Source organism: Anguilla rostrata, chromosome 9 (assembly GCF_018555375.3).
Source record: "Anguilla rostrata isolate EN2019 chromosome 9, ASM1855537v3, whole genome shotgun sequence".
In the NCBI taxonomy this organism is placed as follows: domain Eukaryota; kingdom Metazoa; phylum Chordata; class Actinopteri; order Anguilliformes; family Anguillidae; genus Anguilla; species Anguilla rostrata.
This window is the reverse complement of record NC_057941.1, coordinates 48,641,608-48,662,918: the sequence shown is the minus strand read 5'-3', so window position 1 is coordinate 48,662,918 and position 21,311 is coordinate 48,641,608. Positions and strand designations below refer to the sequence as shown.

Genomic DNA, 21,311 nt, shown 5'->3' with positions numbered 1-21,311 from the left:
AGCTTCATGGTAGACTCGTTTAAAAATAGCATAGTTTACATTAACATTTTGGTATGTTCAAGATATTTACTGTTATTGCTGGTTTCAGCCTGAAATTTTTTTCCGTGCGCTTTTAAATAAAACACGCGATTTGACGAGTGTATCACGTGGCGCAGTTGCCGAACAGCGAGTGGTGGAACGTCCGCGCGCGTCCTCCCACTGCAGGCTGCGCGACGATGAAAGAGACCAGGTGATATTTCACTGCTCAGATACCGAGCATCTTCTCCTGGGGATGCTGAAGCGAAGCGGGCGGGGTCCTATTCTTGCAGTGTTATCCTTTTTTTCCCACTCGCAGCGTAATGTGCAAGACATCCGAGCGCGGACTGTGAGATCTGAGGACGTTTGAAGAAACCGAAATTCGACAAACTGGGGAAATATTTCCGTTTTTGTTTCACCACTCCTTTGATCCGCCATGGAACCATAGTCTGTCGTTCTGGGGCAATATAAAATAAACTTGATTTCAAGATCCAGCTTCGCGGACATATTTTTTTAACCCATTGGTGGACAGTTTGGGACCACAGAGGTGTGAGGATAGTGAACAATTTCCAGAATTTTGATTTTGGATTTGAAAAATTAATTAAAAGCTATATAGGCTATTTTGCTGGTTTAATTAAACGCCATAATCATGGCGTGGCCGTGCATCTCCCGGGCTTGCTGTATGGCCCGCTTTTGGAACCAGTTTGACAAAGCTGACATTGCGGTGCCTTTGGTTTTCACCAAGTATTCCGATGTGTCCGAAATGCAGCACCTCACTTTGCACCACCAGCAAAAGCAGCCGCCGCATCCCCAGGCGCGGGCGAGCGCAGTCGCCATAGAAACGCAGCCGTCCCATAGCGACCAGGAGGCAGTAGCCAAGGCGGCGCCCGCGACGGGTACCGCTGCGCCCGACGAGTGCTCGGGCTCATCGGTGATGCGCCAGGACTTCAAACACTGGAAAGTACGTCCCGAGCCTAGTTGCAAACCCAAGAACGAATATCACGTTTCCGAGACCCCGTTTAACAACGAGACGCAGTATCAGAAAGATTACAAGCCGTGGCCTATTCCGAGAAGGGGTGACCATCCTTGGATTCCCAAACCGAGCCCCGTGATTTCTGCGCCCGACGACCGAGCTGCACAGAGATCCAAGCATGCCCAGGCGCCCGCGGAAGTCGACAGCGGGGTGGAGAAAAGCGAAATCGCCGACAAGGTGCAAGAGAAGGAGATTCTGTCCGGTGAGAGGAAAAAGAGACACGGAAAGAAAACTACAGAGGAGAAGGTAGTTGTAGCTGCGGCGGGAATCAAAACGGACGCGCAGCCTCAAGATGTCCCCGTAGAGGGCAAAGGGAGGGCCGCCGCGGACGCGGTGAATCGGCAGATAAAAAAGGAAGTTAGCACTGGGAGCTCGTATAGGTAAGGCCTCGTTTCCTGCTTAGTTGCTGTCGTCTCTTTAATTCTGCGTAAACTTGCGTTGGTACGATCTAAAGGTTGTGACGTTCGTGGAAGGTTTACTGCACACTTTACAGTCTTCCTGCTCAATATTATTTGCACCGGGCTGAAACTATTCATTTGAAATTCAGAAATACATTTGTTTTCAGATGTTAAGTCCTAAAAGCTTTTTAAAACACCATTTTAATACGACATATCAAGTTAAATGCATACATATATGCACATGATATAAGTCAGAGTTTACCTGCCAGTATTTTTCTTCATCAGACTCCTGATCTGTTGGGAGTCCATCTTTAGTAGTCCTGCATGTGAAGGTCAAGAAAACAGCGATAAATCCATGGTAACAGTCCCCCACGCCCGTTCTAGGACCAGAATATGGCAAATCAATAAAGAATAACCCTAAAACACGTCTGACCTTCATCAAGTCCTGGCCCTGGTGCGTTGCTATCGATTGACGCTTTCCATTTAAAGTAAAACATGAATTTTATGTTCCAGTTTGTTTAGTCTGGAGGGTAATTATAATGGTGTTAAGAGCAAGGCCTGCAACAAAGCACATGTTAATGAGGTTTGAATGAAGAAATTAAGTGCTGTTTTCAGTTTTCCTGTGAGAAAACTAAAAATTTCAGTGAGAATTTCAATGATGGCTAAGTTTAACTGACAAATTATCTTGCAAGTTGTGAAATGTGATTCAAACTTTTTATAAAAAAGAATAAAGAGAGGTCAGAGGGGGAGATACACCTGCTTTTCTACATTCAGCAAAAACATTTACCGGCCAAAATGTCATTCCAAAAAGTTTTGTTTGTTCTATAGATGTTTCACAGTGCATTTTCCAAATGATTCATATATGGTAACACATTTATATATATATATTTATGATCCCCTTGATCATAACGTATATGCATGGTGAAGAAGAGCATAAAGATTAACAGAAGTTCTCAGCATTTTTTATCAGTAACACTAAGTATGGGGTGCTGTATTCACCTAGATTAACGAGGCACAGTCGTGAATGCAAAACGGCGGCACTGCCATGGCTCGCGAACGGGCTCTGGCGGCTTTCTCTGTGCGGTGAAACGACAGAGCCGGTCGGCGGTGGGTTGACCCGGCAGAGCGCGGCTGATGTCTCCTGGGGACATGCAGTATGGGCCCAGCTCCAGCTCCGCGAGTAGGGATTTTGGGGGGGGGGGGCAGGTTAAGCCCAGGCCAAACGAGCAAGGGGGCGGAGTCCGGCGTGCGGCCCCCTGACTGTGTGTGGAGCGAGCACGTTTGAGGGGCTTTTATTTCCCCATTTCAATGATGTTTTAAAAAAAAAAAAAAAAAAATGTTGAACTGAAAGCCTTTTCTTGCCCTGTACCACTTGTGAGGCAGCTCATGTTCAGATCCCAGCTGGGAGAGTGATGAGAGTAATCCCTTCTCTAAATAAGGACAGGGTTCGGAGTGTTTTCATTTGCATCTCGTATAGATCTCCGTGACAAAGGCGAGCTTACAAGAACCTCAAAGGCCATTAAGTAAAATCCCAAAGGCACTGTACCTGTTATACTCCTCATTGTTACTTCAACCCCCCCTCCCCGCACTCCATATGATGCACAGCCTTCAAAATAACACTGACAACAGTGTCAGAACTGAAGAATAGCTATTGGAGAATCTTTTATCCCAGTTGTCACTCTTCTTCTATACTTATAACCAGAGTGATTGTTTTTTTTTTTTTTTTTTTCATTTTATCTTCTTTTATTTGGAGCACAATGAGGATGTCCCAGCAATAAGACACTGGGAAGTGAAAAGGCCGTATTTGAAAAACAGAACATTGGTGAGGTTAGTGAACTGAACATCCTGCAAATGACTTCTGCATTTTTCTTATGGGGGGGTGGGTTGAAGAACGCGGAGCCAAAGCAGCCATCTTTATCCCCCCCCCCCCAGCCACCCCCATTCACATTAAGGTCGATTCATTAGGTCTGCGGTGGCCTTGTGCCTCTTTCATTCTTATTATTAGCGTGTCCCGGACTGCACGGTAACACACTGGTACATTCGCAAGCTGTTCGCCTGCTGCCTGTCACTGTTGCTCTTTGGCAAGCCATTGTGCTCTCCGCCCTTTGATTGTCTGCACGGCGACTGGAACTGACTCTCCACCACGATGTTTATTCACTGACGGGCGCCGTCACTCTGGGGGAAAGGTTGGCGCGGGTCCACAGCCTCTGCGCTTTGTCTCCGCGGTCACGCGTTAAAACGCGATTTATTCGCCAAAGAAAGGAGGCAGTGTCACGGCTGGCGTACTGTGTTTTTGACTTTGGGCTATTTTTGGTTCTGTTCAATGAGGCGCTTTATTGTCCCGACCGGTGTGTACCTGGTAAACATGGTGCAAACTCACTTCTACCGGGGCTCCTTCTAACAAACAGATGTCTTTTCCTCTGTCCTGTTTCATTACGTTTTCGTTTAGGCACTCTTATCCAGAGGGAATAAGGGAACAGTCCGTCCAAAAAGGATATCAAGAGGATATCAGTATTAAGAGGATATCAAGTTATTAATGTCGCAACTGCTAGTAGCAGCCACTACATCAACCAACGCCATAATGCTAAATGCCACATTTGGTGCGCAAGGGAAATTTTGTGCTTTAAGTAACGTGATTGAAGACCTGTATGGTTTTAGGTAGCATAATTAGGGTTATATATGGAGAGCTGTGTCTGGAGATAAATACATATGGCTACAGGCCAGAGGAAGGCACATCCTAGTTTACCCAATGTATGATCGAGTTATAAATAAGATTAATGGGAGATGGCCTGTTGCGTGCGTGCGTGTGCACGTGCCGTGTGTGTGTGTGTGTGTGCTTTGAAAGAAGTCGGTGGATTCATCAGTAATGTGGCCTGTATCTTTCTTTTGGGAATAGTGGAGCCATTTGTAACGTTGTGATGTGAAGGGTTTCACATTGCGCTGTCGCCTGGGGGTTGTTTTCCCGAAAATGAAACTAGACAAATGTGGGTTGTGCTCCACTGTGCGCACCTCGTTTTATGGGTGGTGTTAAAAAGTCCTTTGTTCGTAGTGTTCTCAGTCATCGACTTGACAATATGAAAAACGGCCAATAAATGGGGTTCTGTTAAATAGTTCTGTTAAATAGCACCCGTCGCACACTGTTATATAAAGCCTATTCAGATCGTAGGAAATGTTACATCGTTTCATCTGTCAGTTTGGAATAAGTTCAATAAGTTTTATGAGTGCTGTGGCGGTGCAGTTGCGAAACATTTCGCAATTAAAACGGCAAGAGTTGAACATATTTGTGGCCGCAGAATCCATCCTATAACTAACGTGTGTAATCCTGAGTTCCTTCGGTAAATGTAAATGTATTTGAGTTTGTGGTGTGGTGCAGTGCACTGGTTCTTGCCTTTGCACGAACCTGTTCACATGCAGATTCACTTGTTTCTCTGCTCATGGACCCGTACAATCAGTGATTCATTTCATGATGCAATTATTTGAAATGCAACTTTAATTTATTTTAAATTTGTTTGCAGACACATTAAGAACATTGAAAGGTATCTGAAAATATATTTGAGTTTTTGAGAACACGTGTGGCAGAACTGCATTTGAAATAATTTTAAAGACGTTTAAACTTAACATTTATAATTAAAAAAAAAAAAAAAAAGGTGTTGAGACGTGTACACCAGGATTACGCATGGTTCCTGGACCCTCAAAGGCATTTGTGATATTTTCACAAAACATGAAATGCCATATTACTTTAGAATGGGATGCTACTGTACATAAAGTGTTACTGGGATTACTTTCCCAGTTCATGTGTATCCCTTTAGTTTCTGTTTGGCCCTGTTTTAATTAATTCTCCAATTACAGTTGGTTTTCTGCAGGATGTTTTTAACTGTAAAGCCCTTCATTGTTCACTGGATGTTTCATGCAAGCCACGGAAGAGTACAGGCCCTCATAATTGTCCTTTTCTCTGCAATGGCGCACCCCGCACAGGATTATGACGGGGTCTACGGTAGTTTCTGGCTCCTCGGTGTACCTGGGAAGCCTGTTCACGGGCGTTCTCTTCCTGAACGGTGCCAAGACAGAGCCGCGTGATGGAAACAAAGAGAGGACGTTAGCGCTGTTGATTTAGCGCACGTGTCATCTCCGCATTTTGAAAGCGAGCCAGCGACTGCATTCAGCCCCATTATGCAGTGACGGGGATGAGAGACGAGCCGCGGCGAATAGCTTAACGAGGCACGATGTGTAATATTTTGTCGTTTTGTCGTATATATATATATATATTTCTCTTGCGCAGCAGCGCCTTCACAACCAATCCCTTCGAAGTGTTCTGAAGAGCTGTATCCGTGCTGCTTTGTTAGTGTGGTTTTTTTTTTTATTAAGCCAGAGGGAAGCCACGTCCATGTGAATCTCGGGATAAAAAAGAGGCTGGTGAGAACAGCCGTCTTCAGAGTTTTGTGTTTTCACACGAGGCAGCTATGGCTTCCGAGTCCAGCAGGTCACCGCTCTCCGCAACAGTAACACCTTTGTATTCCCCCCTCTTTTTTTCATTTCTCTCTTAACCCCCCTGATTTTCCCAGCAGCCCTTGATATAAGAAATTACTTTAATAAATAATGAGCTGGGGCCTCAGCTTGAGATCTGAGCGATACAGTAAGTGCAGTGTAAGCGGTCCCCGTCATCCCATTCCGAATTTAATTCGGGTTGAAGGGGGAGCGTAAAAACCCTTTCCTTAAAGACTCTTCGTAGCCAGTGGCCACGCAGTCGCGCAGACGGATTTCTCGTAACCCGTGGAAACCGCGTGACGTTCCGACGGTTGGGCCGGCCGTCAGTACCCCGCCAAGGCCGCTACGGTACCGCTCGGCTATGCGTCAGTGTTTGACAGCTGAGCGTAAGCCTGTGTTACTCCCGCTAGAAGGACACTCCAGCGCTCCACGCCGTGCCTTTGATTGCCGTGTCAGCTGACCTCGCCGCTTCCCGTGCCCACAGGTGAGCTTCCGTTGCACAGAATAACGGCTGTCAGCAGTATATAAATTGTCTTCTGCGCAGCGGACGAAGGACTACCATTCCTTCAGCGTTCTTCGCGCAAACAGCTAAAGGCAGCGTTCTTATTGATGGTACACAGTGCAGTCCATTAAGGAGATAAATTTTACTGAATATATGCGTATTGCAATAAAATATATTAAGATATTGCAGTGCTTCACAGTATGTGGCGAATATACGAATAATTGTGTGCAAATTATTGTGCACCTGTTCAAAAAATAAATGATGAGCCATGTTGGGTTGAATGGTCTGTTCTCGTCATCACGTCCCTTCACATATATTGCAATATATTATGCAGCCGTTGAATGTATTTATCATGTTTTCAGATATATTTTCAGTATATTGCAGTATGTTCCACATCTGGATTTCAGGTGTTAAATGAGCTCGGAGGGTTGACCTTGGGGGCTCTCAGTGCTGGTGTGTAGTGTAATCTGCCCAGCACCACACGCTCTGTTCGTTGTGCTGTCTCAGGAGATCGTCTGATCACACTCCCGTCTGCACTCTGCACAGCTCGGCCTTACCGAACCCCCACAGAGCTCCTCCCCCGAACGTGAGAGTTTCCCCCAGAAGTGTTCTCTTCTCCGAAAGCGTTGCTCAATAATAGATGTGTGCTGTCAGAGAGGTGGGCTGTTTATTCACCCGGATAGCGGGTGAGTAATGTCCCAGGGCCCGGCCCACACTTACCGCTTCAGCCTCTCCGCGTACCGCCATGGAATGTACGGTGGCGAACCCGCCCGAGTCCGGCCGCCAGGAACACGACCGCGACTCAACCTCTGTGAGACCACGGCTCGGGTGCGATACGCGTTTGGGTCACGTCTGGCTCAGAATCCTAACGCCGTGATAAACATTTAATGCAGCTGGGTTCTGTTGGGCTACTTTTGTCCCAAAGTTGTAATGTCGCACCAACCTTACATGTGGTTGGTCGCATTTGCGCTTCTGGCCCATAATACACTTGCCATTGCCATTACTGACCTTTAAGTGCCTAAACTCGAACTGTATTTGACCTGGAATATTCTGCTATCTGGGCAGCCTCAGTTGTGAAATACAATGACAGTGCAGATGTTACAGAGCAATGATAATGGTTCTTAGAGAAGCCAGTAGTTTGGCATTTAAAATGTGCGTGGGACTGCAGGTATTGACTTCTAGGAACAAAAATATGAAACATTGATATTTTAAAAAGCTGTGTCTGTTGTGTTGCAGGCTGTTGACATTTGCTTTAGCACGTGAGTCCACCTCAGCATCCCCCAATTAGCAACGTTAAAACCATACGCAACCTCTGTTTAACTCAAAGACTTCCATGATAAAAATGACCTGCTGCTGTTGCACTTGTTGTAAGCGTCTAAGAAGGACGTCAAGCTGTGTTTTACAAGCATTGTGACGTAACGCAGTGCCATTTTAAATGTGCACTGCTTACAACTTGTGTGGATCAGGGTTATGTCTGAAAGGTTTCATTTTGCCCACACTGCTGTTTCAGATGAATACTGTAGACCTTTCTGTGTAGTCTGCTCTCTCCATCAATCTTGCAGTTTCTGGGGAAATCTCCCATGGTCTACCGTATAAGTGGTATCGTGGTACAGGACACCATTATACAGCTAATTAGATGGAGAAAGGATATTATTTTGCATATTATTCATTTGCATATTTGCTCCCTGTTGGCTCCCTGTCAGTGAACCAGGAACACTGGATGGATGTGTTTGAGCAGAAGTCTTCTGTTCCAGGGGTTGTCAGGGAATTGACGGATAGAAAATATCATTAGAAGCAAGAGCAAAAGAGATCACTTTCTCCTTCGTTTTTTCGTAAAAGAAGGGCAAAACATTTACCTAACGTTTTATAAGCTGCTGGTCTAGTTTTCAGGGTATCGATCGACAGCAAGTGTTTCCACTGGACGGGCATTTGACTTGAAGCTTTTATGTGGCCTTAACCGTCAGCCTAATTCCAGTAATGGGTCTGTGGTGCTGTGGGTTGCCCCGGACGCGGTCGTCACGGTAATAGTGTTACCTAATCACTGTAGTGTAGTAGCACGCATCACTGACAGAGGTGATAAAGGAACTCAAAGAGGATAATCTTTTTTTTTTATGATTTTTTTTTTTAATGCTGCCTAGATTTTGGGCATGTGACTTGCGGGGTGGGGGACGGGGGCGGGGCTGAATGAGAATGTGTGCTGTCGCGCAGCCGCAAGGTCAGTACGAACTTGTGTGGGGGGGAGGGGCTTAATATACAGACTGTGCTGGAGGTGGGTGGGGCTTACCGGAATGTGGGCGTGTCCAAGCGGTCCCTCTGTCCTTCCCTACGTCAAACCTGAGGAGTCATCTGTTTTTGCAGCGGTGATGCGCCCTGCATAGGCAAAAATGTATGTACCAGCGCAACAGAAATCACAGGTGATTTATGCAGTGGCCGCATGTATTCATAGCTTCAGTGCAATACTACAAAATGATGAGCCATGCTGAAAGAATGCTCTTGTGCAGTTTTTTTTGTTTTCAAATAAATGAAATTATGTTGCTATTTTCATTTTAGCCCACTGTAATTTGTTAAATAGTCAGCCTTAAAATGATTGTGATTTTCAGAGCAGTCACAAAATGTGAGAGCACTAAATGCAATCAATAAACAACCACCTCACCAAACAAAACACACACACACACACACACACTCTCACTCTCTCACATACACTCACATTTATTGGCCGCAAGGTCACGTTCCTTGTATCTGCGGATCTTCATGCTAACCACAGAAAACAATACGATGGCCAGTTCTGCCGAAGTCCTGTTTTCATGCGACAGACACGCAAATGCGTTTGTTTGCACATTTCTACGCTCAAAAATAAACGTACACAGCACTTACTCTGTGTGACCTCTCGCAGTGTCTTTACAGCTGTGTGGAACGCCTGCCAAGGTCACTCAAGGTCACACTGCTGACCCATTCAGTACAGCAGTGCTGCTCATGTATTAAAGCCCTTGAGCTTCTGGGTGCAGTGACCTCACACAAGGTCTCTCAGATACGCCTTATGCATGTGCCACCTCCGCACTTTATTGACCGCTGCACTGCATCGATCATGTGTGTGGTCTTAGTCGTTATTGTGTTTTAAATATTTTACCTGTCCTTGAATGAGGCAAGGCTTGTGACTACAAATTCCAATTTGTCTCATACAAACTGCTTGAACTTGAACTACACTCTCAGTAAGGATGCGTTTAATATCCAAGACACTTCCTGTGTCACTTTCATCACGTTTCGTGTTAAAGTTACTACTTTCGTGTTACAATTCATGTGTCACGAAGGGGGACTTTTTAATGGACTGTGTTGAAAGTAATGCAAAATGTGTTGTCCTTATCTTGTCATGGAGTTATGTGATACATTATGTGTTGATTTAAACATCATTTAAAACATTTTTAACGCTGGTCTGAGAGTGTACTCGAACTTGCAGGTTAGAGATGATGCCACCTCTGCCCCTTCTTCCCAGGAACGAATTCAGAGCCTACACAGACGTGAAGCCCGTCAAGGCCTTCAAAGCCAAGTTCCAGTACCACCCCCCCGACGAGAGGGCCTGCCTGGAGACCAGCTACAGCGCCACCTACAGGGGCGAGCAGGGCAAGCAGGACGGGGACCCCCGAGCCCAGGACCACAGGAGGATACGGAGCCTTTACAGCGAGCCCTGCAAGGAGGCCAGCAAAGTAGGGGACCCACGACCCCCCCTCCCTATCCCCACACACACACCCTGGCCCCCAACCCAACCCCACACCCCCCACCCCGCCCCCCTCCCCACCCCGCCCCTCTCACTTCCTCAAAGCCGAAGGTCCTCCATTGACAGCTCAATGAGATCTAGCTAGCTACTGAATGAAGTGCGCTCTGTTAGGCTTGGAGTGAAACAGGGTTGGGCAAACCTGACATGAGTGCATTCACATGAGTTATATAAGCAACAGTGTGTTTGTTCCCTCTTATGTTCCTGTTATCGCTGCAGGCCAGAAGTAGCTGTGCTCTGTCCCTGTCTCTTCACCGCTGAGATCGTTAAAGCTTGCCTTGTTCTCCGGTTGGAGCTTAGCACGAAATGCGGGTGGGAAAGGGAAGTGTGGGGGTTCTTTTTGGCTGGAGCGCGAGACTCCTGCCCTGAGGATTAAAATCCCTGACGGGGCGATGCTGTCGTACCCCATGACACGCATGCTTGAACCAGGCTGAGAGTGAGGATTAAAACCTGAAGCATTTTAAAAGGGACAGTTTACTTCCTGGAATTTTTGGTGTTGTTCAGTTTCATTGCCTGTATTTGATTGGCCCAGGCTGTTGTTACGTGCGGTAAAGGATATCTCGAATAGGATTTTCTGATGACCTGTCTGCTTTAAAATGGAGGGTATAGAGGCCTTCACTAACTTGCAGTTCAAAGCAAGAACATGCACTTCCAAGTAACTCCAAAGCAACTTGCATAATATGTCTCAAGGTTGGACATGTGATGTGTGCATAACCTGATTTCTCTTGACCCTGTGGAGACGGAGGGGGGTGCATGTGTAAGACATGAAGACAACACGAGGACGAAGTGTGTTGTGTGTCGGTGTGCGTCAGTGTGTGACGGTGTGTGTCGGTGTGTGTCGGGTGTGTGTCGGTGTGTGTGACCGGTGTGTGTGATGGTGTGTGTCGGGTGTGTGTCGGGTGTGTGTCGGTGTGTGTGATGGTGTGTGTCGGTGTGTCGGGTGTGTGACCGGTGTGTGTCGGCGCGCCTGCATGCTGAGTCTTCATATGGGCCCCTTCTCTCACCCCTCTGTAGGGCTTTGCTGAGGCTGACAGCAGCTCGCTTGTAGATCCGCTGTTCTGTCAGGTGTGTTGCCCTTCTTCCTTAAGGCATGGGGAATTACCTGCTTTAGCCCACCCGGGACCATTCCGACCAGGTTATCTCACCACTAGGCCATCAAAGGGGGCTTGAGTTTTCACCTTCAGGGCTTTATTTCAAGTTTTTTTTTGTTTGTTTTAATTATATTCGGTAAAATACTTTATTTTTCATTGGAAACTAAGTCAGGGGCCAAGCCCAAAACTGGTCCAACTGAAACATAAAATATGTTGTGGATACACTCTCAGTATAGGGGAGGTATAAGGAACAAATTTCCCAAAAATTACTCTGCAAGTAAAATATTATCCTATTTGGGTACTAGTAAGTACCTTTTACGTGCAAAAAAGGTACAAATGAATCATGTATTGCTGGCTAGGGGTATACGTTTATGTACCCATAGAGTACCACCCCACTCCAGCGACAAGCGTTTGTACCTTTTTGGGCACTTTTTCGTATCTGGTTTTCTAAGAGTGCATGATCATTATTGGCTTTCATATCGTTTGGTTATTCGTATTCCCATTGGCTATCGCCCATGTGACAACTCTCCTACCTGGGGTCACTTCCTGCTTTGCATAAACATAAAAAACATAAAATGATCATTATGGCATAGAAAGCGTAGCATTTTCCTGCTTTTTCATACTTATTGAGAACCGCATGCTGTGTGGAACCCCAGATGGAAACCGTCGCTTAATTATTTAAAGAATCTAATCAAGGTGTGGCAAAAAATGAAAGTAATCAACAAGCACGATTAAATGACTGATCGCTAATTGCTGATTGCCATGCTGACATCACGGGATAATTCAATACGGGAATCATTGTCATGGAGATCGTTAACACATTTATTGATTCCGGTTTTTAATTAACATGCACGGGATGGCATTGAGAATTAAAGAACGACTCCAGTCAATATCTATGAATTTATCTGTAGTGGAATATATTGCAATATATTGTACATTTTTGGATTTTTCACAGCAGTTTGGTACAATATCTGAAAGCAGCCATATATTTTCATATTTGCTATATATTGTGGAGTACTGCAGTATCTTGACAGTAGACATTATTTCAATATGTTTTTGGTATTTTTCATTTCTGTAAGGATTTAATGCTACAATAAGTAGGTGGCAGCTTGAGCAATAATTATATCAAAGGATCATTAGACCTCTCTGCACATTTCTGAAAGCTGATCTTTCTGTCTGTGTTCTGTAATGTGTAAATGCAATGTGGGATTTAGATGTGTTACTACCATATTCCTGTATCACTGGAGTTCTCCTTTAATGTTTTTAGTTTTTGTTTGTTTTGCAGTAGTATGCACATTTTTTTTTTTTTTCCATTTGTACTCTACAACTACAATGAAGCAATTCTTTGGCACTCGTATCAACGAAATTGCTTTGTTCCTTGTTGTACTGAAATTGATTGACAGCTGTGTGATGCCAGAACATTCTTGGCACTGAGGATTCTGGGTCTACAGTGACCCCCACAATGTTCTTTGGCTTGAAAATGAATGTAAACCTATTAAGGTGTAAGAGTAGAGATATGTGATTAGAATGTTCTGAACTGAACATTCTAATGCTGATGTCACAATCACTACTGGTAAGTTCTAGAACACCGGCTTAGAATTTTGAAAAAAAAAACATTCCAAAAAAACCTAGTCTTCGAAAGCCGGTGCACGTGAGTCTCGGACAGGAGATTCAAATGGGCCTGTTGTACTTCCTCAGGTGGACAAGCCCAGCGTCCCCCGGGCCAAGGTCAAAAAGGCGACGTCGTCGGGCCACGGCAAAGCAACGAAGAAGGCCAAGGAGAAGCAGCCCGTGTCTGTGCGCGGCGCCAAGAAAAAGGCGTCGGAAAACCGGCCAGAGCCCAAACCAGAGGAGGGGGACAAGGAGAAAAGTAAAGAGATGAACAACAAACTGGCTGAGGCAAAAGAGTAAAAACCATTGCACTTCTATTCTTCTTCTGGGAAAAAAATAAATAAAACAAAGGCTGCAAAATTAATTAGAGGGTTCTCATCCCCTTAACCTTGTCTCTCTATCTTTATTTCCTATCTATCTCCCTCTCTACCTCTCTCCCCTCCCTTTCTCTGTCTCTCTTTCCTATCTCTCTCTCCCACTCTTTTCTCCTCTATCCCCTCTCTTTCCATTCTCTTTCTTATCTCTCTCCCTCCTTATCTCTCTCTCTCCCACTCTTCCCTTCCCATTCTCTCCTCTCCATCTCTCTCCCCTTCCTTCTCTCCCTCTCTCTCTCTGTCTGTCTCCTAGTTCTCTGTAATCAGAGCGTAGAATGATAAATGTCAGGTTTATTAATTTATTTTTTTGACATGACGTATCGCTTCACTGTCGCACGTTGCATCAGTTCGCCCAGCACGAAGGGGGGGGCGGGGAGTGCGTTCATCCGCCATCGCATCCGCTTCCTCCTCCTCCTCCCCCGACCCCCCGCTCATTCCATGGTCTCCATGGCTACCGCCCCACTCGCTAGCCAATGGACGCTCTGCATTGAGGATTGGATGTTGCATGGAGCTCTCAACGAGCAGATCTGTATGGCTGGCTTGCGGCACCTGCTCAGATTGTTCTGTTTGTATTTATCAATTTGCTTTTTTTGTATTGCAGTTGAACCTCCTAAACTCAGGGGGCGCTGTCACAACCAAAAGCCAGCTGGATTTAAATCTGTTTTAAATTTTATGCAAGGTTTTTTTTTTGTTTTTTTTTTTTAAGATATTCATATTTATGTTAGATGTTTATATTTGTAGGGAAAAAAAGCTTTGATAAATGTGAAGTGTTTGGAAGTGTGCTGATTCCAGATCAGCTGTTCTGTCTGCAGTGCCTCCTATCTATTCCCTCTCAAACCTGAAGGCACTGACCTGAGGACAGAGTGAAAAAGGCATTGCATACTGGCACGTCTCTGGTGCTTTCAGGTCTTCCCTACACGCCCTAAATATGCATTTTATGTATAGTTCTTCAGACTGTGTAATTTACTCCTCCGTTAAATTCAAACCTTCGGCCTATTGTGAAGTATTTGAGTGTTCAGACATCGTTAATCCCTAAATGGCCTATGATGGGTACATCTGCATTTTGGACCTTTTCCGTATTGAATTGCTCCGAAGGTCACACGCTGGTCCGGGGCCTAATTGAGGATATCAGCTTTCATGGGTCTGGTTGCCAGGGAACCAACTCGGTTACTGTAACAGGATTAGCCCTTACTGGATGTGCCCGCCTCCTTTGGAACCTTTGATTAGTGATAGATTCTGTCATTCTCGTGAGGTGGGCCCGTCAGAGTACACTGTGATCAGAATGAGCACGTCGAAAATTAAGTGGGGAAAAATGCAGCATATAGATTCTTTAGGGAAATTGTAAGTGAGAAAATAAATAATAAACAACAACAAGGCCATTTTTTTACACTGACGTGATTAAGCTTGACATTTTAGAAAAAAACGCTAGAGTAAGCAATGAGGTGATTGGCTATCGGATGATTCCAGGCTGGGGGGAGGGGCCTTCAGCATAGGCCATATGCTGCACAGTCAGAACCTGCAGTGGACCTACTCAATGCCGCCCTCGCAGTCGTAGTCACAGTCTGTCCTCACTAACGTGATTTATGGGGACTGTCCCTGAGGACCCCTCTGGACAAGCAGATGGGACCCCCCCCCCCCCCAAAACAAAACAAAATAACACAATGAACACACTGAGGTCTCTAGATTAACTGTGAGACGCCACAGTCAGATGTGCTCTGTTAGAACTGGTTTTCATTTATATGTATTATTTGTATGATGATGGGGGTTTTCCTTTCTTCTGTTTAATTGGGAGGGGGGGGGAGGGGGGAGATGACATATCTAATGGCTTTTGTGAATTTTATTTAATTTAATTTTTATGTTATCTGAGCTCCCCCTTGCTGATGTGGTAAGTTGAATGCTGTCAGCATGGAATGCTTTATATGTTTACGTGTTTATGATGATGCTTCATGCTGCATGGCATTATCCTGCTATCTCTCTCTCTCTCTGTGTCTCTCTATCTCGCTCTCCCCATGGTTTGGGCCATAGATCACAGCTTTTTCTGGGAACTGCATGTGTAGTGCGAGGGTGAGATTTGAAGAGGATTTTGAAGGTTTTTTTTTTTTTTCTGAGCAAACAAAAACGCAAACGCATTCGACCAAATTCACATTCTCCTGGGCTTAGGTGGAAACTGAGTCAAATGCATCGCTGTAGATACTGCCGGTGGCATATTATGAAATAAATCTTCCTTGATTCTGAGTAAAAGAATAGCTGTAGCTGTTGTCAGACCAGTGAAATGACTAGCTTCATGGCTTTGGCGTGTTTTTACCTTCGTAGGCCTACGATGTTGCTTTGTTGCCATCGATGTGTTTGTTTAAGCTGTGCATCTTTAAACATGGCCGACCCAAGGCGGCCTCTTCACAAGCTGCTCAGCCCCCGTGGAATTCTGGGAGAAGAGAAAGTGTGCTAGTGACAGTGCTTCACGGCTTTCGCTTGATTGGAGCACCACGGGCTCTGCTGGTGGGGTAGGCCCCAATAGGAGAGCGCCTGTTGTGTGGAAAATGTTCCCTGGTCTTTATTGGCTCCCTCGCTTCCTGTCTGTGATGTCATCCGTCGTCATGGTAGTCTGCCTCTCCATCTCGCGCGCGCGTGGGTGTCTTTAGTCTCATCGTGTGGTGTGCGTGTACTCGTGGCACCCCCAGCGGGATTGCCCCCCCCCCACCGCCACTCACTCGAGGGGTGGGCGTGTTCTGTCTCGGGAGGGTGAGGGCCACCTCATTAATATTTTGCAGCCTTGGGCTTGTCCTGCGTGGTCAGGTTGGTCATGTTAGCTTGCAGAGCACACCGAATTTGGTGCTATATCTCCCCTCCCCCCCCCCCCCTTATCTCCATCGCCCCTCTTGTCGGGTTTTGAGAACGATTCGAAAGAAAGGAAAGAGAAAAATATAAAGGAGAAAGTATAAAAAGGAGTTGTGTACTGCAAAAGTTCTTGTGACGTGGTTGTGTTCTCTGCTTGCTACTATTTATTGAAATTATTAATAAATTCAAAAGCAGTAAAAAAAAAAAGAGTGTGTGGATTCTTTTTATTAAAGAGGGGGTTTCGAAAAGTGTGACAAAAGTTTGTTCTATCGCCTAGTCTTGCTTTAGTGAAGAAGGTGACATGGTTATATCCACATGGAAGAGAACTGTGCAAATGAAAGCAGTTTTATTTTTGCTGTATTCAGATAATGAATTCAATTATATGCAAACGTTTTCACAAATCGACTAACACATTCTGGAATAAATTCTAGCATCCTTCAAGTGCCTGCATATTGTTACCAATTGAGTGCTGGGAAATATATATACATATATTTGGCTTATGTCAAATATATATTCAGGGTACCTGCAATATGCATGTGGAAGGATGCGAAGGACTATATTCCAGAATTAAATCTCACAATTCCACCACAGTATCACAGTATTCAGTTGGGAAACAGAACAGAAAATAATATAAAAAAATGAGGACAGACTCGATCAAATTGGAAATATGAAATGTTTTGGTGACTTTCAAAAAGTTGGCTTATTATGACAATTCAACAAATTCAAGAGCTCAATGGAGAATATTAGAATAAAATAATTTAACATCTGCTGTGTTTCGTTGACTAGCCATTTATAATGATGCCTTCAGTAACTGCAAATGTAACTTTTCAGTGAAAATGTTGTGAAGGACTATGTTTTTCAAACAATGCTCTCTTTCTTTCTCTCTCTCTGATTGGCTATCTGATGGGGTCATATCATTTGTTTTGAGAACAGTGCCATGATAAATTGAACTTCGTTTAATTAGTAACGTTCTGATTCGTTTGAAGGGTCGTGCTAAAACACTACATACAGCTCTGTCAGCCAATCCAAGACATTGTTTGGGTTCAGACGTTAAAACAGCATCTATGGCGCTGTACGCTATCCAATGCAAGGTAATCCAATCATTTAAAAACATTCATGTGTGAATTTGAAATGTGCATTAAGATAAATCTTTTTTTTTTAAACAGTATACTTTTATTGTCACGCTATTTCGATGTAACTTTGTTTGCTTTAGTTTTTATTGCAGAATTACTTAGCAGGATACAGGAAGCCCCGAGGCTAAATCTTTTATAATCCGAGCAGTGATGTCATATCCTTGCTGGAGCCTATTTCTCTTCCATATGGAACCTTGATGAAACATTTGATTGTTAGTCTGAATGCTTGTGGCTGGGTATTTCTTTTCTTGTTGTTGTTGCCTGTTTTAGTTTCCTGCCCCTCCTACCCCCGCCCTCTTTCCGAGGGGATCATGGGAATTGCAGTTAACTGTTAGCCGTGCCACTGGGAAATCACCCCCACCTTCTGTAAAAATGCCTTTCTCGCGTATGACAAAAAACTAGGTCAAGGGAAAGCCAAGCGTAAAATGTCTTGAACGGCGCATGCTGATAAGCAAATCACATGACAAGCTGTGTTTCTGCTACATTGCAAGTGTGTAGCTTAACCATGCAAAAGCAAGCATATAATGTCACATGGCTATTAAAGAATACTGCTGGAAGAAAACAAATGCTAAATGCTAAAGCTGATTAACTAACGGCTGAATCATGGAAATGCAGACCGTTTCAATATCAGTATTATATTTCTGAAATTATATTGTTTGATTGACCCTGTCTTGTTTGAATGTGGTTAAATATAATCTGAATATGAATATGAATAGTTTTATCATAATTAATAAGTATGGTTATAATTTTGGGTTTTGTGTATAAATTAGATCCTCTAATGACATATCTCAAATCTTGTGTTTGGGTGAAAACTATATATTTTTTTGGTGTGAAGTGACTCAATTGCTATCAACATTCACTTAATTCATTCAGATTATATTTCCCTTCAGTATTGCTGGTGATGCCGCATGAATGCCCTGTGACAATTGGCTTACAGTTTCCCTCTCTCGCGTTTGGCTCTTCAAATCCTAAATTATTAAATTCTTGTCTTTCGTAAATCTGCAAATTTAAATCACGCTTTGGTTTTGTTTCAGCCAGTTTTTTTTTTCTTACCATTTGCTGATGCTTTGGTTTTGAAGCACCAGCTTACCTGTACGGGTGTGGTTTTTGGGGAATAATTTGTCAACAATTAGTCTTACTAAGTTTTAATTTCTAATAAAAGCTGGAGGCGCTGCAGTCCTTTGACACAGTTACGATGCTTCCTGTTTAACATATGTAAACAGGAAATGGCATGAGCACAGACGGACACAAACATATTCTGGGGGCACAGGTCCCCTGTTCTGAGACAGCGACAGTGCCCTTTTAGCTGCAGAATTAATTTTTTTATTTATTTGTTTATTATTGTGAGCACACGCTCCCTGAAATCTCTGAAGGGCCCTGAACAGGAAGTTAAAGGGTATCTGTCACTGTCCTATTCTGTGCAGTTCTGGACCCTCTAGAATCTTAAAGCACCAGCCAGTCACAGGCCGTTCTGCAGAACTCGTCACAAATGTGCCGTAAAAAAAAAAAAACGTTTCATATTTAGTCTCTCGTCTCTCTTTTTTTCTTTTTTTGTTTGTATTTAACTATGCGCTGCTTTCCAGAGGCCCAAAAGTCGAGCTTTGTGGACCCAGTGATCATCCCCAGGGTGCCGTTGGAGGAGAACCAGAACCACCGGTGGAAGGACCAGAACCACGGAGGGGGGGGACCGTAGTGCGCTTCGCGCCCGACGTGAAGTAAAGCGGAACGCACCCGCAACCTCTGCACAACCCTAGGCCCCGCCCTGGCCACACCCCCTTCGCCCACCACGGGGGTTTAGGAGAAGGGAGGTTGGACTGTATATATGTACGATGTACTCCTGAGTTACTCTTGAAATCTAATTTAATTTTTTTTTTTTTAAACTGTGAATGAGCAGTGGGAGAGAGAGAGAGATGTGAGCCGGAGGACATGTGCGCATGTTCACCAGCAGCAGCTGCGGGTTCCAGAACCTTCCGCCTGATCGATTACAAAAAAAAAAAAAGGTGCTATGTTTAAATTGATACACACGCTGATTTAAAAAAAATAAAATAAAAAAAGATGAAAGTCTAGCCATGTGCATTTTACTGTTAATTATGTACTGTAGAATTGCTACACCAAAAAGTGCTTCCTTAAGAGAACTGGTACTGTACAGTGATAACGTAAAATGCAAATAAATCCGTTGTAAATAATTTCAATAGTTGATCTTTTTTCTTTGAGGTTATATTCTAGAAACATGAATCACTGCACCATCAATTGTTCAGTGTTGTCCGGTTGCCACTTGATTATGGAATATACTGTATGTTACATTTTTATATGATACACATGTGGTTTACATTTTATATTATTCATAATGAGTGTCACTTAAAACTCAAGTGTGAACATGATGAAATGTCTGTCTGAGAAAACTATTCCAGAGGATTCCAGTACAAGCCTTGCTCAGGATTTTATGCTCTTGGCAAAAATGAACGCAGCATTCGTTGAGTTTACAGCTTTTCTGCAACTTTCAGTGGCCAGATGCCACGATGACATGGTCTACATCTCTGCACGCAACATTACACACCTCATCCCTCCCCCCATCACAGGCAGTCAGCAAGTTCAATGCCATCCCTTTTCAGCTGGATTTAATAAGACTGCCATTTGAAACACAATGTATCCTACAATAAGTACAATTTTGTCCATAAAGCCCACTTTTATTTTTGACCTCATTTTTCCCCAGTGTTGTAGTTCCTGAATCCTGCTTCCTTTGTCTGTAAACGTGTAAATAGAGGCCAGTCCAGTGGAGCAGTATCTACACACAAAGGATGGATGCCATCATGCTGTCACACCGCAAACATCAACCCATTAAAACCACCAATCACAGACTAGGAATAATACATTTAAGGTATTATGGGTCTCTTCTGAGCTGCTCTTGTAGAGCATCTGCTGCAATCAAACGGGCAAACAGAAGAGGGTTTCAGGTGAAGCAGGCGTCAATAGAAGTTAATATGTAAAGAATCTCATTGCTGCTAGAGATGAATAATTAATCGAGAGAAAATGTTAATTTGCTATGGTAGAGGTGCTTTGCTTGTCTTGGTAATCCCCCTGTGTGTGACCCTGTCAGAAGTAGAGTAGCCTACTTCTGTTCAGCTATCACTGCTCATGAGCTGCCAGTAGAGGGTGCCTTTCCATTTATTTGTAGATACTGCTCGTTTGTAACCTTTGTATCTTTGAAACCTGATGGAACAGAGAACGACTAATTCATTAGTCCGAGCTAAGTAAAAGACTTTACTTAAACGAGGGAACAAAAGGGAACAAAAAGCCTCGCAGGGCAACCTTCAATAACGAAGGGAAACCACAAACGCAGGAACAAAGAAAATGCAGAAATTCCAAAAACACTAGATAACCAGGACATGGGCAGGAACACGTGGAGCAGAGGCTTACGCACAAACAATCAGACATAACCAAAAGGATCCAGCACCTGAGTCAAGGGAGAGGGAAACTTATAGAACAGACACTGACAAGACACAGGAGGGCACCATGAACAATCAGGCCACAGAGAGGGAAGGGAAAACGAGACAAGCAGCAAACACAAATTGGATAATACAATACAACAAAATACAATTAAACAGGACAAAACCGAAGTGCCGCCATCTGGCGGCCCAACAAGGAAACACGCAGACAGGAACACCGGACCATGACAGTACCCCCTCCCCCCGCAAGGGACGGCCCAGAGGGTGGGAGCTGGGGACAGGACTCGACAGGAAGGGGATTGGAACCAGACAGGGACAGGGATAGAACACAGGAACAGGACTCTGGACCGGACTCTGGACAGGGGCAGGACAGGAACTCGGGGCCAGGACTCGGGAGCAGGAAACTCAGGAGCACACCGGACAGGACTGGGGCGAGGCAGACACTGGACAGGGACCGGGGCATGACTAGACAGAAACACTGGACAGGAACAACGCGACAACACCGGACTGGTACATGAGACCAGAGAACTGGACTGGGTAAAGACCGGAACAGACAACACCACGACCCTACATGAACAGATACACACACAACACAGGACTGGGCACAAGACAGACACTG

The 21,311-nt window shown here is 44.5% G+C and overlaps 1 protein-coding gene across 5 annotated transcripts; it reads left to right on the top strand.

Moving 5' to 3' along the window:
* Positions 1 to 185: 185 nt before the first annotated feature.
* map6a (microtubule-associated protein 6a) lies at positions 186 to 19,206 on the top strand. 5 transcript variants are annotated; one of them, XM_064352596.1, is made up of 6 exons: positions 186 to 1,428; positions 9,924 to 10,134; positions 11,217 to 11,267; positions 12,992 to 13,200; positions 17,100 to 17,204; positions 18,830 to 19,206. In XM_064352596.1, exons 1-6 carry the CDS (start codon positions 665 to 667, stop codon positions 18,963 to 18,965), a joined length of 1,476 nt encoding a protein of 491 aa, XP_064208666.1. In that variant the 5' UTR covers positions 186 to 664; the 3' UTR covers positions 18,966 to 19,206. The 5 variants fall into 5 exon arrangements, with proteins under 5 accessions (XP_064208666.1, XP_064208670.1, XP_064208669.1 ...); XM_064352600.1 differs by lacking the exon at positions 17,100 to 17,204 and having other exon boundaries at positions 187 to 1,428; positions 12,992 to 13,163; XM_064352599.1 differs by lacking the exon at positions 17,100 to 17,204 and having other exon boundaries at positions 187 to 1,428.
* The last annotated feature ends 2,105 nt before the right edge of the window (positions 19,207 to 21,311 follow it).